The sequence below is a fragment of the Argopecten irradians genome, chromosome 7 (assembly GCF_041381155.1).
Source record: "Argopecten irradians isolate NY chromosome 7, Ai_NY, whole genome shotgun sequence".
Lineage (NCBI taxonomy): Eukaryota > Metazoa > Mollusca > Bivalvia > Pectinida > Pectinidae > Argopecten > Argopecten irradians.
This window is the reverse complement of record NC_091140.1, coordinates 4,420,909-4,437,167: the sequence shown is the minus strand read 5'-3', so window position 1 is coordinate 4,437,167 and position 16,259 is coordinate 4,420,909. Positions and strand designations below refer to the sequence as shown.

At 32.1% G+C, this 16,259-nt stretch overlaps 1 protein-coding gene across 3 annotated transcripts in view; it reads right to left on the bottom strand.

The window, feature by feature from the left end:
- Positions 1–408: 408 nt before the first annotated feature.
- Positions 409–16,259, bottom strand: part of LOC138327329 (E3 ubiquitin-protein ligase rnf213-alpha-like) — a 42,213-nt gene continuing 26,362 nt past the window's right edge. For 2 of the 3 annotated variants that reach the window (XM_069273344.1, XM_069273342.1), the window contains 17 exons: positions 15,562–15,652; positions 14,884–14,918; positions 13,812–13,912; positions 13,330–13,492; positions 12,366–12,540; positions 11,709–11,806; positions 10,665–10,725; positions 9,944–10,146; positions 8,723–8,879; positions 8,375–8,458; positions 7,617–7,821; positions 6,971–7,187; positions 6,324–6,398; positions 4,490–4,690; positions 3,773–3,862; positions 3,376–3,572; positions 409–642 (listed from right to left, as the gene is read on the bottom strand). In XM_069273344.1, coding sequence (XP_069129445.1) covers positions 456–642; positions 3,376–3,572; positions 3,773–3,862; positions 4,490–4,690; positions 6,324–6,398; positions 6,971–7,187; positions 7,617–7,821; positions 8,375–8,458; positions 8,723–8,879; positions 9,944–10,146; positions 10,665–10,725; positions 11,709–11,806; positions 12,366–12,540; positions 13,330–13,492; positions 13,812–13,912; positions 14,884–14,918; positions 15,562–15,652 — 2,340 coding nt within the window. In that variant the 3' untranslated portion in view covers positions 409–455. Of the gene's footprint in view, positions 643–1,856; positions 2,168–3,375; positions 3,573–3,772; positions 3,863–4,489; positions 4,691–6,323; positions 6,399–6,970; positions 7,188–7,616; positions 7,822–8,374; positions 8,459–8,722; positions 8,880–9,943; positions 10,147–10,664; positions 10,726–11,708; positions 11,807–12,365; positions 12,541–13,329; positions 13,493–13,811; positions 13,913–14,883; positions 14,919–15,561; positions 15,653–16,259 lie in introns of those variants that run through there. The other variant, XM_069273343.1, reaches the window with a different exon arrangement.

The window sequence follows — 16,259 nt, the reverse complement described above, 5'->3', positions numbered from 1 at the left end:
ACTAAATACATAATGTTATAACAGAAAAATAACAATGCATAAATCAATGAAAAATACAGTACATAATCTATATAAAAATACAATTTATAACCTACAGAAACCTATAGGATATTTCAATTTTATGTAACTACATACGTGTAGGTTAAAATGGATTCAAAAAAATATCATTGGTGTATTTAAATGAGAACATTATAATTGTTTGCGCCTTCTTACGTTCGAAGACATTACATTTCTTCAATAAAATTTTCACGTGGTCATAAAATAAGCAAAAGTCACTCAATCAAAACAAAAATAAGCGTATATTCGAAAGTGGAATCGGCTTTAAAACATCTTTAATAGGTCATGAAATCCCACTATAGTAACAATAAAACATCTATAAAGGCATTGGAAATGGGAAAACATTTTTAATAAAATGTTCCTTACTGATTTCAACATTATTGTAAAACAAAAGTATTTTATTTGCCTGATTGGAACCACTCCATCGCGATGCTCCAAGCGGATACAGCCATTGTTCCCTCGATTTCCGGAGGAAAATTCAGAATGGTCTCGTCATCCTCATCTAATAACGTAATGGCGGCCATTCTTGTTTGTCTTTCGTCGTAAATCGGTGCAGACACGTGACCGTACAAGGAGTTTGATACACTGCAATATTAAAACAATAACAAGGAAAACAACAACTTATTGTTTATCGTTCATATAATATAAATTAAATTTACAGGCATTGTTTACTTAAAAGCTCTCTACCTTTCCGAAAAGGCTTTTAATTTTTAAAATGTAAGTTTAAAACGAGATTGATAATTTTGTAAAGTCGCAAAAATTACTTGCTTACAACATTCTGAATAAAATCAATTAAATGTTTATTTTTATAACGCGGGTCGTCGTTTGTTTCCCGACGTCGTCCTAATTACCGCGCGGTAGTTGACTATCACTATATACGCCAGACAGCAAAACAGACTACAGAGGGAAGCTTGCATTTATTTGGTGTTGGTATCTCATCTTAGGCCACCAATATACATTGGTGCACCATAATGTTCCCAGAACAAACAAAATAGAACATATGTCATCTTCTGATAGCCTAGGTTAATTGTAAGCAATATCACATAGTTGAATAATATCACTTCCTTTATTATAAATGTAACAAATCATTAGAATCGTCTCTTTACACGAATTTGACTTGTTATAAATTTTCAATTTCAGCAATATTTTATTGATATTATGTACATCAATAGGATCGGAAATCAGGCTACGCCTATTTAAGTCCTCTACAGATCATATTTTAAAGTATAAACATGAATTCATTCTGCAATTCATTAATACATGATATATTTATATATACAAATAAACTGAATTAGTTACAGTATAGTGATAATAATATTAATAATTACTAATTAAAGGGGGATAACTCCAATTTTATTTTTAATAGAAAATGTTTCAGAACAAGTTTGGCTATTTGGAATTCATATTCCTAATGATTGTAGTTTTTGGATAGGGATAAGAATCATGCTGATTTATTGACTGACTAACATACATACACACCATGAGATATTAGGCCAAAAAGTCCCTGTGCTTATGCACACTGACCCATCCCCTTGGAATATGTATGAGAGTCTGACAACAATGGAGCATTTTGTCTTCAGTTGAATATGAAAAAAATGGTAGAATATTGAATGCAGTTTTTTTTCATATTATTGGAGTTAACCAACATTTATGGTTCTAATATGTACAGTTTGATTATTCAATTAGATAATTATTATAGTATAAAAGAATCACAATATTCGATAATCAGTATTCAGTGTCCCTCCAGCCAGGATAGTTTAGAGTAAATTAGAAATAAATATTAACATATACAATAGTTTAATTGCTTAATTGCACTGCTTAGTAGTATTTTGACTATCAAGTAATTAGATATGGGTACTTGTTACTTGTTGTTTGCTTATATATGCAGAGGGCTATGATACATGTATATAAAATATATGTTTATCAGAAATCAAATCTTTTAGTATGGCGGATATATTCGATCACGCATTGTAAAATATCTTTGTTAATATCATTATTGCAAAGTTTACATCCATATAATAGTGTTTCAATGTTTAAATGATTATGATTATCTGGTAAACCTAAGTTCTGTATCCCCTGTATAAGAACTGCTCTCTGTTCATAGAAGTGCCTACAGTCAAAGAAAAAGTGATATGAATTTTCATTGGTATAATAACAGGAACAGGCTGGAGATTCTCTTAAATGATCGTGATAAAGATCAGACTTTAAATTACTTGCTTGGTTTCGTAGCTGGTCCAGAAAAATGTTGTATTTACGGTCGCCATGATATTTAAAGATATTAGAAATTTCTCTAGCAGGAATATCATTATCTATTTTGATACTTTTTTGAAATTGTTCTAATGAATTATTAAATATGAGTTCTATATCTGTTTGATTAAATTCTCTTAGCATTGAGGGAATAAAGCTGTTGGAGTATAATTCAGTTCTACAGAGGGGGATTAAACAGGCGATTATTCCTTAATGTGTAAGGAGTATTATTATTATCATTAAAGAATGGTTCAATCAAATTAGTAAAATATATAGGGGATTCATTATTTACAAATTTAAACATCAATATTGATTTATGGAGTTTTCGTCTGAATTCAAGTGAATCAAGTCCAACATCAACATAAAGTTTATTATGCGATGTTCCTCTTCTCAGGCCTGTTATAATTCTTATTACTACTATCTGTACAGATTCTAATAAGTCTTTTTCTTGTTTTGTACAATTATCCAAAATGACATCACCATATTCTAAAACAGGTCTTATAAAGGATGTATAAGTTTTTAAAAGGCTCTTTCTATCTTCATTATGTTTTAGTAATCTTAAAATACTGAGTATAAATATTATTAATATGTTTGGACCATTTACCATCACCACTGAAAGTTACCCCCAAATGTTTGTGAAATAGAACAGAGTTTACAATATCATCTGCAAATAAAATATCAGGATTGAATATATGTCTTTTTCTTGAGAAAAGTACAGTTTCTGTTTTTGAAGGATTAAAATTAATGTCCCACTTATTTGCCCAATTATTGATATTACTTAGGTCATTGGTTAGATTATCTGCAATTTCTTCATGGTTATCAGTTATTATTTCATAAAGTGAAGTATCGTCAGCAAAGAATTTAATTCTACTATTTACACATTCAGTTATGTCATTAATATATAACAAAAATAGGATTGGCCCTAAGGCAGAACCTTGTGGTACACCGGCATTGACATTTTTAAAAAGAAGATAGGAACCCCTCTGTAGATACTCCTTGTTTTCGATCAGAAAGATAATTTCGAAACCACTGTAATACTCTCCCTTTTATACCATATCCATGTGTACTCACCTCATATTGGAGTAATCCAGTTGCTCGTCGTCAGTTTCATCGTTAGGGAATCTGATCACGATACATTCGTAAAGGGCTTCCGTCAGCTGCCTTTGCTGAGCTTTTGTCAGCGTGTTTAGGAAGCATTCATATTTTGCCTTCTTTTTTCTGTCTAGTTTTGCAGTCTTGTACTTCATTTCCAAACATGGAAATGTTTCCTGCAAGTAGAATAATGTTGGTACTGGGATACATGTATTCTTAGAAATCACATCATGAAGGCTGTGTTTTTATTGATACATCTTTTAACAGTCCTTCATTATATATATATAAGTATTTGCGTTTACGGTGCAACAAAGATGCACACCAGTGTTGGTATAATGTATGCATATTTGTTATTATATCATGGCCATATAACTACCTGGTTGTTTTGATGAAGGAAAAAGTCTTTCTTCATAGACAGAACTAGCCAAAGGGACAACACATGTTTAAACTTACAGGAACGTTCAACCTATAATAATAAAGAAATGTGCAATTAATATGGATAACAATGGACGTTTATGATAGAAAATTATATTTGTGTGTAAGAAGCATTTCCATTGGCTTAGAAAATATGTTATCAGCTCGTAACGTTAAAACTGACATTGCTGATTATAACGTCGAGTTTGACTGGTTGATGCGGCAGCGTAATGATTTCTGAGACAACAAAGCGAAACCAATAAAAGTGGATTTAAAGGTAAAAATGATAGAATTATAAGGATTAATTTAAATATATCTAATGCTATGGGGAAGCGGTGTATGATGAGAGTACACTTTTATATCTCCATGATAATACTTTCCAGGTGCTCCTTTAATAATAGAAAATAAAAAATTAAACAAATAGGATGTATTAATATGTTTTACTTTAAAATGATTTTACCATATTCATTAATTAAAGAGGCTTGATTAGCAACATTGAAAGCCAAAAAATAAAACATCAGGTTAAACGATTGATTTTGAAAATAAACACGTGATAATCAAGGTGTTTTTATGTATATTATACTTGTTTCTGTATCCAACCTTTTTGACATGTATATTGTACTGTATCGTTATTGAATTGAATAAAATATTGTTTTAACCAATCAAGCTGTTATCAAACCTCTTGTCCAAGTTCTGTGTTTGGCATACGGAGAGTCTTTGTCATGAATTTAAATAGCGACTGTTCCGGATTGTCGGTCTGCTCCGGTAGACAACACAGCAGGCTGATAGTCATATCGAGATTGTCTATGGCTTGGTAAAGCTGCGGTATAGTCCTCAAGTCGGCTAAGATTAGATCCTTTAATGCACCGGTCATAGGAGCCTAAGGTAGAAGATAGCAATTAAACAAAACATTTTAGAATAAAATATATTAAAGTAAAACAAGGTACATGTACAATTACCTAAATACCCGACCGACATCTTACATCTAGACTTATAAGAAAATTTCAGTTTAAAGAATAAATGTTCTGAAAACATTAAAATCAAGAGTTTCACGTATATCTCTTTTAAACATACAATTAACATATATTTTACCTACTTAAGACTAAGCAGATTTTTATGAGTCAAACTCGAGTTCATTTAGAGACCGCTAAGTGGATTGCGCAGAGGTGCCTCCCATAATACACTATATAAAAAACTTGGATGGGGATCTCTCTCTGACCGGCGTCAAAAATAATCCATGGCCTGTTTTCATAACATTTGAATAAAATTGTACAACCATTTTTATATCAACACGAAAATGAAAGATATCAACATAACTACCGTTATTGCAGCAGTTTTTCACCTAATACATTTTGTCCATTTTTTACTTACTTTACGTTCATTCTATCATCCAATTCAAAACATTTATATCTAAAATTATAGAAATGGGATCTTGTGGGTTTGTAAATGACGATTCTTGAAATATAAATATAATTTTTTTTCTGATATCAACTGAAATTACTACCTCTTTCACGATCATTCGCGATATTCTACAGCTTGTCCTAGGTGATGAAACAGCTGAATAATATTTATTTGTATTATTTAATGAACTAAGAACAACATTTGAAATCCAAGCAAGTGATCATACTATTCCATATTCCGTAACATTATACCATTAAAACCTTATTGCATAGTTATTACGATTGTAACGAAGGAACGTATATATAACACATATTAATATGTGTATTAATTGTACCTTACCGTATTTGTATGGAGATGGCTAAAACATGCTTTGCCTCATGCAAAATCCATTTGCTTTTTGCAATTAATTTTGTTGAAATTAAAAATCCAGGATATGAATATGATGATGACAATTAAAAGGTAGTAAATATAAAATATATAGCTTAATCCAGGCATCTGGAAGTCTGCACGATAGTACTATAATATCAATTTCAGTGTTAATTTACAAGAGTTATTTCCCTTTAAATAATCATTACACTATACACAGTAACCCTCCTTTAGACAGTAGCTCAAAGGATTGTGGGTAGTATTCTTCCATTGCGCGCCACCCACTACCTTCATAACATTTTAATTAACATGTTAATTAAATGTTTCTTGTATCACATATGTGTTGCTTATTTGGTGAATATCTTATGGTATATGGCGTTACATTGTGCTTGGTTTAGTTCCGTGGCGGAGTTTAGCAACCCCAACACTGTGTTTTGGTTTTTATTTTGGGTAATTTTCAGATACATGCTTTGATTTCGTTGCGTCGTAATAAGGGGTTTCATATACTATGGTAATGTGTATGTTGAAATTGAATAGATTTGTTGTATAATATTTAGATTAAAAATGTCACCATATAATTATATAATCATGGTTATCATATCTATTCAAATCTTTCTTATAGTTGTTTTTGTAAGTGACAGGACCAAGATGCACATAATTCTTTAATCACACACATACAATTCCAAGCTTATAAGATTGTTACGTTGTGTATTATTTCTGCCCTGTATTGTATGTAAACGGATTACCTGGGGAACGACCTCTGTCAGTCGCCTGTAAGACCAGGTCTCGGCTGTCTCCGATCTGTACATCATTGTTGGAATCTACAAAAATCATGTTTTATTTAACTTCTTTTGTCTGAACAAAAATGAACTTATATATTGTTTTTAAATCAACGACCGGGATGAATGGGATTCTGGACGACGATTAAAATGATCTTGATCGAGTTATTTCAAATCATAATAACATGGTTCACAATCTCGATTTAGTTCAAAGCAGCAAGAATCATCCTAGGGGTTGATGTCCGCCAGTTCTCACAAAAGTTTGCAAACAAATTTATTAAGTTCATAGGAATTAAAAAAAAATGAAATCAATTCATGTAATCATTTTTCAGACTTCGTGATAAGATACGGTTCCATTGGTTTCTAAGGAATTATTTTTCCAAATCAACGTCGATGTCTCTAATGTAACGTCACGACAACGTCGGGTCGGGTTTTGTGCCATTATGGACGTATGAATAAAAAAATCGACCAATCAAAAAGTCAGATTTAGTATGAAAACAAAGAAAAATAATTATATAAATATACAAATGATATGTATTACAAGCATTATTTGCGATTGACTTTGATATAAACAACTTAATTGCTTACATGAATGTAAAAAACGAATAACATACATTTTTTATGTCAATCCTTGAACGTCCACTGATAAACTGGTCTTTCACCTGCCTTTCAATGCCTTCCTTATCGTACTCAAAACTTTGCCCCTGTTCTGCGTCCACTTCATATTTGCAATTTGACAGAAGCAGGGGCAGAAAATGCACATTCTTATCGACAGTGATTACGTTAGAATATGTGATGTCTTTGGGGCTGACGAGAGGAATTTCTTCATACCTTAAGATAAAGAAAGATATCTTTAGATCGTATTTGAAAATCATAACAAAATTAATAAACTGAATTGCTATGTTGAGCAGAGTTTATCAAAAGCAAAGATGTATACGTTTCCATTGTATTACACATTACATATGTGGCCGTATTTACTCTAGTCATTGTACATAATCCATCTCATCTGTTGTCATACGCATAATTTATAAATCATATGAAAGTCACACATAGGAATAGCAAAACATCTGAAATGTCAACTAAGTAGAATACACAACTTTAGAGAAAGGAAAGGAAGGAAAATATCAGTCGTTGATGTCAAATTCTTGTTTGACTGCTTCTGAATCTTACCTGGAAAGTTAACATATCATTATGTGGCTGTTACCCCCTCTAACCATTTAGTAAATAGATTATCAATATGCAAGAAATGCCTTTAATTACCGAAACTTGGAAATACGACAGTATTCCTGTAGTAATTCATTCTGTGTCCTGATGAGAAATTCCACCAGGACAAAAGCACAAAGACCCAACCCATCAAAAGAAGGAAACAGCACTTCCACAGGACTTTCATATGTGATAGGCGACATCCGTATAGATGCTGGTACAATCCTCTTTATTGTGTAGCCTTTCTTATTGACAACCAAACCTGCAAACAGTCACAGCATAAAAAATGCAATCTTTCATTAATAATGACGTCATAGTTCCAGTTTACGTTGAAGACAAAAAACCGATTTTCCTCCTTTGAACCAATATCGATAATAACACCGCCTAAAATATGAGTCATGGACAACCAGTCATACATTAAACTAATGAGATTTAGTAATCATCAAAATGTAAATAAAATTAGCTTCATGACAAACAAACACAACAATAAACTTCATTACTTTAATCAAAATCACGACTGTTAGTTTCACATGTCTTTGAATTTTGATATATATGTATATGATGTTTGATATCATTCGATTCGCTTAAATTTGCTGATTCCCTATCAGACTTCAACGGATTACAGCAAAATACTGAATATGTTTGCATCAATAGACCGGTAAAATAAGATAGGTCCATTATGTTATTTAACATTTTGTATAATATATTTCAAATGAACCTTAAAGAAGTTTTTCAGTTGTATTGCATGGAATTGTCGCAAAATGGTTAGATTATAACACAATATGATGATGGTAAAATATAAAATTATGCATTACCATAGTCTTTAAGATATTCGCTCATCTTTTCCCACACTTCACTACATAAGTCGATCTGCTTTTTGATACCGTTCATGTAATTTTCTGCAAATACGTATGGAATTGTCATATTATATACAACCTAAAAATAAAAGTAAGATTGAATTTCATTGATCGAACAATACGTTACATATTATGATTTACTTAAATAGGATCAAGATTTCTGTTTTAGATTTTATCTTTTTGGTTGCTTTCAAACACTTTGAAAATATTAATAAATGTATATACATGTAACTACTTATAAAATCATCGTAAACTTCAATTTGATTAACGCTATTAAGACCAGGTGATCCTTAGAACTAAACACACCCTCTAAGTAAAAGCGAGCTTTCATTTCCTCTAGGAACTGCCTTATATTCATCGTTTTTGCGTCTCTTTTGTCCATTCTCCTTTTGAACCTATTGAGCAGTGTCCTTTGAAGGTCCAGTATATCTGGGAGATATTTCACTAACTCTATCTTCTCCAGCTAGTATAGGTAAACAGACAATAGAAGATCTCAACTATAACGGGCATTTCAAAGCAATTGTATAATTTAAGATAACAATTATATTTCGTTTTTCTGTTGACGTTTTGTCTGCAAATATACATTAACACTTTACATAATTGTTATTAGAATTGCTCAACAAATTCTCAGTGAAACATTTACTCACAAAGCGTTATCCTGGTCCCCACACCAGTAGAATAGTTTATTTGCATTTCCACATTTTTATCTAATTATTCACCGCCGACAGTGCAAAAACAATACTCAACATTTGTACAATAATTGATATTTCATCGAATATATATCTATCCTGCAAATGCCCCACATACTGATGGATAACTAATGCCGGATAAACTTGTGCTTTATCCGTCAATACGAAATGCTTTGTCCGTCAATACGATCACGTGAATTTGCTGTCATTTTTTCTATATATGAAAATCTCATATGGCGGTGTCGTCTTTTTCTTGGCTCATGGCAAAGATATGTATTTTAAAATAATTCTTTGCTGGGTAATTATTGATTTTTGAGTAATTTCATATTGTTTCAGTGATACTACACAGTGAATAGAATTACTGGTACTGTTTGCGAATGCGCTTATATATTTCCCACGGTAGAAAAAAGGAGTACATTCTCATTCTGTTAGTGAATGAATCTTTTCCTCCGCATCAAAGAAGCGTCTCGCTTCGAGCGAAACCAAGTAAATAACTTGCAATTTGCTTTTGTGGTGAATGTCATAATGGTTGCAGGATAAACAGAATACACGGTTAGTATCTTACAATACAAGTATTATTTTGGTGCTCGACATGGAAAGATGAGTCTCGCACCAAAATAAACCTTGTATAGTAAGATACTAACCATGTATTCTCTATATATGTCTAATTAACACAAAAAATAATATAAAATAATTTATTGTGATTTTGGTGCATGCGCAATCATTACTTCATTCCACGTATGACACAGTGCCATGGATTTTTTTAGAGACGCAGTTAATTTGTTTTACCATTTGTCATCTTTAAATTATTTGAAGAAAGAACACAGTATACAACTACCTTACTGATGAAATGCTCGAGTAACGTTCGACTGTCTTGTTTTCCTGACATTCTGTTGCTGAGAACATCGGCAATGAACCCTTCAACGCTAATTCTCGCATGGCGTTTCCACAAAATGCAACTTTCCTGTACATTTTCCAAGCATGCATTATTATCTATTCTAAAGTCCTGCTCAAGCAAAGCCTTCAGTTCCAAACTGGTACCTGCCAAATGCATATATTTAATGTTTGTTTTATAGCAATAGTTTAATTAATTTATAATTTTATTTCCTACCATAAGCAATTCCGTTCTTATGTGGGACTTATCTCCCTTTATCAGTTCATAAAAAAGGACTTCTTTTACATTATGACAACATATGATCAGCCAATGCAATGCGTTGTTTGACAAGTTTATTACAAAACAAAACCAATGCCAACAACTGCCAATGAAAATAGGATATAAATCATGTCATTATAATGACAGGTTAGATTGCATTATCCCATGTTGCGATAGGTGTTGATAAAGCTTATGGTATCCACACCTGTTTGAGGATTACATAATTATATACAAGGTGTGAAAACTGATTAGATAGTTTTTTGCGGATTATACACTTTAAAACTTATAACTAGTCAAACGTGAATGAAATGATCGTTCAATACCTAAGTTCTACAAATAAAAACTGTCATGGAGTGTTGTATTGCAATATTACAGTGAATGAACGGTACATGAATAAAGTACAAACCAGAAGCCTCGTCTTCACCCTTCATGTCCTCCCGGCATCTTTGCAAAATCCCAGTTAGGTCCTGAAACAAGTCATCAACCCTAATGAGTTATAGTTAGTAGCTTCTTGCTTTCACGTCATTGCCATTTCTCTATTGCTATTTCTCCAATTCTTAGAAGTAACTAATTTTATTTTTATCTCTATCTTGATCTATTTGGCGTCAACAATTATTATTATAAGATACTGTATAGCTTTTTCAACTGTCTACTTCCAACTTGGATTAGCATGGCGAATGTCGTCAATGAAACAGTTTCTCTTCTACAAAATGAGTAATTTAAATATAGTTTTCGTTCTATGTTTTGAATGTAAATGCAAACCGAAGTCGTTGTCAATGTTAATAAAATGAATAAAAGGGTGTTTGGTAATAAGAAAGGTAATATTCTGACTTGAAACGCGGTTTTGTTACCATGATATATGTGACAAACGATTACGATTCGTACAACCTGTGTAGACCGCATAAGTGGGTAATTTAATACTTTTGATCACATGGTCGAAACATACGTATTAGGCTTACATAGTTCTATATCCAGCAAAATCGGGGATTTTTTCAGAAAAAAAGTTATGATGTTGGATCTTCATAAAAATGATAAACATCCGTCATCCTCTTGATACCGTAACCATGAAGAACATATATGTACAACATGCTATGCCGGGAAATTGAACAGTTTTCTACAGTATGGATCGTGGACGTATTGGCAACGCCGTAAGTGCATATGTACTTAGCGACCCACAATATTGCATCAAAGAGAGGTTCATTTAAGGATTGATTGTCAATTTTTTTTGCTTGCATTGACTGATAAAGAAAGTTAATCTCGTGCAAATGAAGTGAACTACGAATTCGTTGGTAACGTAATATAGCAAACAAACAACGGAAATGTCAATATTAGTAAATGATATTTTTAAGGTCAACTTACTTTTGTATGATGTTGATAGTGAATGATATTTGTAAGGTAAATGTATCCTTGTATGATGTCGATAGTGAATGATATCTGTAAGATCTATTACCTTTGTGATTCTACAGAAAACCGAGCTTTGTATGTTGTTTTCCCACGTCGTTCTGGCTTCAGGACTACGTAATGTTTTCTTCGAACTTCTAAGTGATCCTGTAAAATAACACATAATTGGTAGTGTGGCCTCGTATGTGGTATATATACATGTAATAACACAATAAACACGATAAAAACATTTAAATAAAATGTAAATTACATCAATATTAAATTGTATTTAAAATATGATTTTAATTAATTGTAACGCATCATCACGTTTGTGTCCGTGTTTGTTAACAACTTTGGTTTTAATGTATAAACTCAAGTCGTCAGATAAGTCTTGCCAATGTTTCCCTTGACACTGTTTTATAACTTGACATCAGATGGGTATTTGTCAAGCATTTTCGTTACGTTCACTAGCAACCACCACTTTTTATTCAATACTATTTGTCTCACTACCACTAAAATCCTCTTACATTTCAACCATACAATGACAGGAAGGACTATTATGGATTTCTTCGAAAATACAGACACACATTTTGTATATATGGACGGGTGTCCTCAATTATCTGTAACGACCTAGTTAAATAGTTACTGATGCATCGCCAACATGACTCTGCTTTTTACTAGACAGTATTATGTCGACATAACAAACAATCGCCTGGGCTTTAACTACCGGTAATACATCCTTGTGATATCACATCCAGTGCGTAATGACAAAGCAACAGTACATCGTCATGGCTCCGGTCAAGGCCCTTATGTAAATGATCAAGGTCATTCTTCAAGTGGCCTACCAGGAATGTCTGCAGTTCTCCTGATACCAGTGATGGCTTTATCATTCGTAGTACATGCTGGAAACGGTAGATTATAGTAAGTGTAATAAACAATAGACATTAGAGCTGTATGAAAGGATGTTCTGTGGAGGCGACAATATTATTACAACCAAATCGAAATCGAAATTACTTTTGAACAGTGTAGTGATAAATGCGATCATTTGATGACACAGAAAGAAAAAAAACAAACAAACAAAAGAAACTACAATAATTTAAATGTGAAATGTCTAACTCATGAAACTGAAAATTTTAACAATTACTTGAAATAATTATGAATGTATCACGTGTGGAACTGAATGACTTAATCAACATCATAGATGCCCGTATAACCATCAAGTTTGTGAAGGTTAAACCGACGGTGCTATGCCTCGATACGACGTATAGAAATGAATAAGACCTAGCAATGCTTATAGTAGTTATCTAAAATACACAAATAACAACATGAACTTCAAATATATTCATATAGGCCTATACACCTTAAAAGATGTTAATAAATAGTCAGTAATCTGATGGCAAAACATACATTGATTAAATATCTCGTTGAGAAGCATTTGGATGCACTTTAATGAATGTCACAGATAGTCCAGTTGGTATCATAAGGCAGGCTCTTAGTTTATTTAAACTTGCCGATTTTCATTAAAACACCTTATATGATCTTTATGATATGGTATTAAATTCAACAGACTTACATATCAAATATTCATCGTATTGCCTAATACAATTACCTGTGGGTACCTATTGGCCCCGAGATGAAGACAAATGGGCCGATATATATCAAACATTCATCTTACTGTATATTATAATTACCTGTGGGTACTTTTCAGCTCCGAGAAGAAGTGCAGCATGGGTGAATAGTCGTAGCATTGATGACGTCACTGGTGTCAAATTCCTCACAGCTCTCGAACTTGATGATAATGATGGATCACCGAGAACGTGACCTTGATCGATTGACGGGTCCTTTTCGAGGTCACTGTAAATTAATTATTGTATTTAGCAACGATTGCAAGCTTAAAAGAGCATTTTGAGTATTGTTAAAGTCACACATATTCCCCTTATTTCAAGATGCAGTAATTTATCAAACGTTTTTGAGAAAATGAAAATGCTTATATATCAATGCAACAAAGCTGTTATTGCTCTGACAATATTGTTTTTCTATAGTAAGATACAGCGACTTTGACATGATGACCCCGAAACTCAAACTCAAAAATATACAATCGATAAAATTAAACAAGATCTTGATGAAGGATAAAGTAAAATCTACCATATATAATTAGTAGAATACCCATTACCTTTCTGTAAGTTTTTTATTGCTTCCTTCGAATCTGTGATGCTTCCCACCGATGGTTTCTCCGCATTCAGGACAGTTGGTTGTATACCATGGTCGCCCACACTTTCCAATGAAAATAGAGCAATACACCTTACGTATGTACTATTTGATCATAATGTAATTACTTCGAAGATTTCTTGAAATCGACTATATTTTCAAGTAAATTTATACAAAATCCATATGGAGCAAGGTGTTATTTCCACTTGACTCATTATCGCGTCAACAGCGCCATCAACTTCGTTTAACAGCATTTTGACCTTATCAATATACTGCTTTGATACAAAATGGCCTCGTTCTGGCCTGTCCGGAACGGAACAAGGTTTTCATATGTATTATCAGATGCCCCCATGGATTAATAGAATCTTGCATGGGTCTGTCAAGTGGACAGGGATATCTCAATCCAAGTGATAAATTTTGACGTCAACCCGATATTTGCCGAGGGTTGACGGCCAAAATCTTTTACGAGGGTTGAGATATCCCTGTCCACTTTGCAGACCCAGGCAAGATTCTTTTTCTGCAATACCTCTTTGAAAGAAAATACGAAATTTCCGTTGCTTTCCAGGTTTTTCATCGCGTCATGTTCATATGAACGTCGTAATGCGGTTTAAGAGCATTCCTGCCACAGCATTTAATTCGCTATCGGAGTGCAGTTTTTAACATTTTCTTCAAAGATGACACAATTGTGTCCTTATATTTCATATGTTTTAGTCACATGTAATGCTTAGATAAAAATTCTAAGTAAACAAAAATGTAGTCAGTTGATATTTTAAAATATGATTATTTGAATTAATACCTATTTATTTAATAAATACAAAATGTACTTACGGTGTTTATTTAATTGAAAACAAATTCTAAGTGTTTGGTTTATGCTTTAGTGGTGAAAAATTAAATTGCTATGAAATATAACAACACATTAAATGTTACTAAACACAAAAGATTCATTTAAAGAACATATTAAAACACATTATTTATTTCAAGTGTAGATGAAACATGTAAATAAATTGAACTACTTTGTAATGTAAAGAAAAACTTACGTCTGCAATGATGTATGGGTGACCATTTGGGCATACTAAGGGAATAAAAAATATAGGATTTTTACTATATAGTTAAAATAGTCGCCATTTTACTACTTAATGTTCTAAGAAAAAGTTAAATTTATTATTGTTTTTTTTTAACTATGTAAGATTACCAATCTTGAGTAATTATAGCTGATAACGCCAATCGTTTTATTGAACAAGATATTTTCTATTCTCCTTTCTCGTGGTTATATCGTTTTTTGATGCACATTCAAAACATTTGCCAAATTCTGTATTTTATTTTTCAAAAAAGTAAAATTAATATAATGGGAAAATGTTACCATAATAAATCTAAAGCATGTCCTATTCTGTTCTAAAGGAATCATAAGATACATCCAACAACATTTATGTAACTTGAGACAAGGACGTAATACAAACAGTGTAGATAAAAATAACAGGGTTATGAGTACTCCCATATCTATTCTTTGAAGTAGTTGGTATCTTAAAGATATACGTTTGTAGGAATACAGTATTACCGAACATGCCGTTACACAACATTACTTCTTTGACTCATAACCTAGCTATACTATTATAGTACTGTGCGAGTGTATCTATGTTAGTTATATGTCTCAATGAATATAATGTCTTAGTATCAAATATATTACATAAATATCATAAATAATAGTTATAAAGTACCGTTAAATGTTGCACTGGGGTCTGCGCGTTGTATCTCTGCCAACATCTGTTTATAATCAACTTCTTGTGGCATTGTAGGAAAATACGATAGCTAAAACACATATTTCATAATAAAAGTTATTACTTTCAAAATGTCGTTCGATATGTTATCGTAAACACAAATTGCTTCAGGAGTGTATAGGTAATACATTTTGATATAGGGTGAAATCATAGTTTATAACTATCCCTCTAGATAATGTTTACAAGATCATACATGTAGTAATAACCCCACCATGGAATGGATATTTTATTTATACAATGGTTTTCTCATTTGATAAGTATTTTAAATATTTTAAAAACCTATTCTTCCATGATAAAGAAAATAGAGAAAACTGATTATCTATTCAAGTTTGTTTACATTGCAGAATAAACTTACTGTACGAACACAACTCTTTAAGAGGCAATTAATACAATGATGCTCGTTCGTTAAGTCAAACACATATCAATTTATCGATCAAGTATATACTATCAACAAGTAACAGTTAGGACTATTTATTTTCAGGAACTCTTTGGAAACTAATTGTGGACAGATGGCTTCGGTTACTATTATAGGGTTTTCGCATCTCCAATAATCCTTATAAATAACATGTAGTTAAAAACCAGTTATGTTTTCAAAATAAATTTTAAAAAGACAACTTAATATTAAAAGTCAATATCAG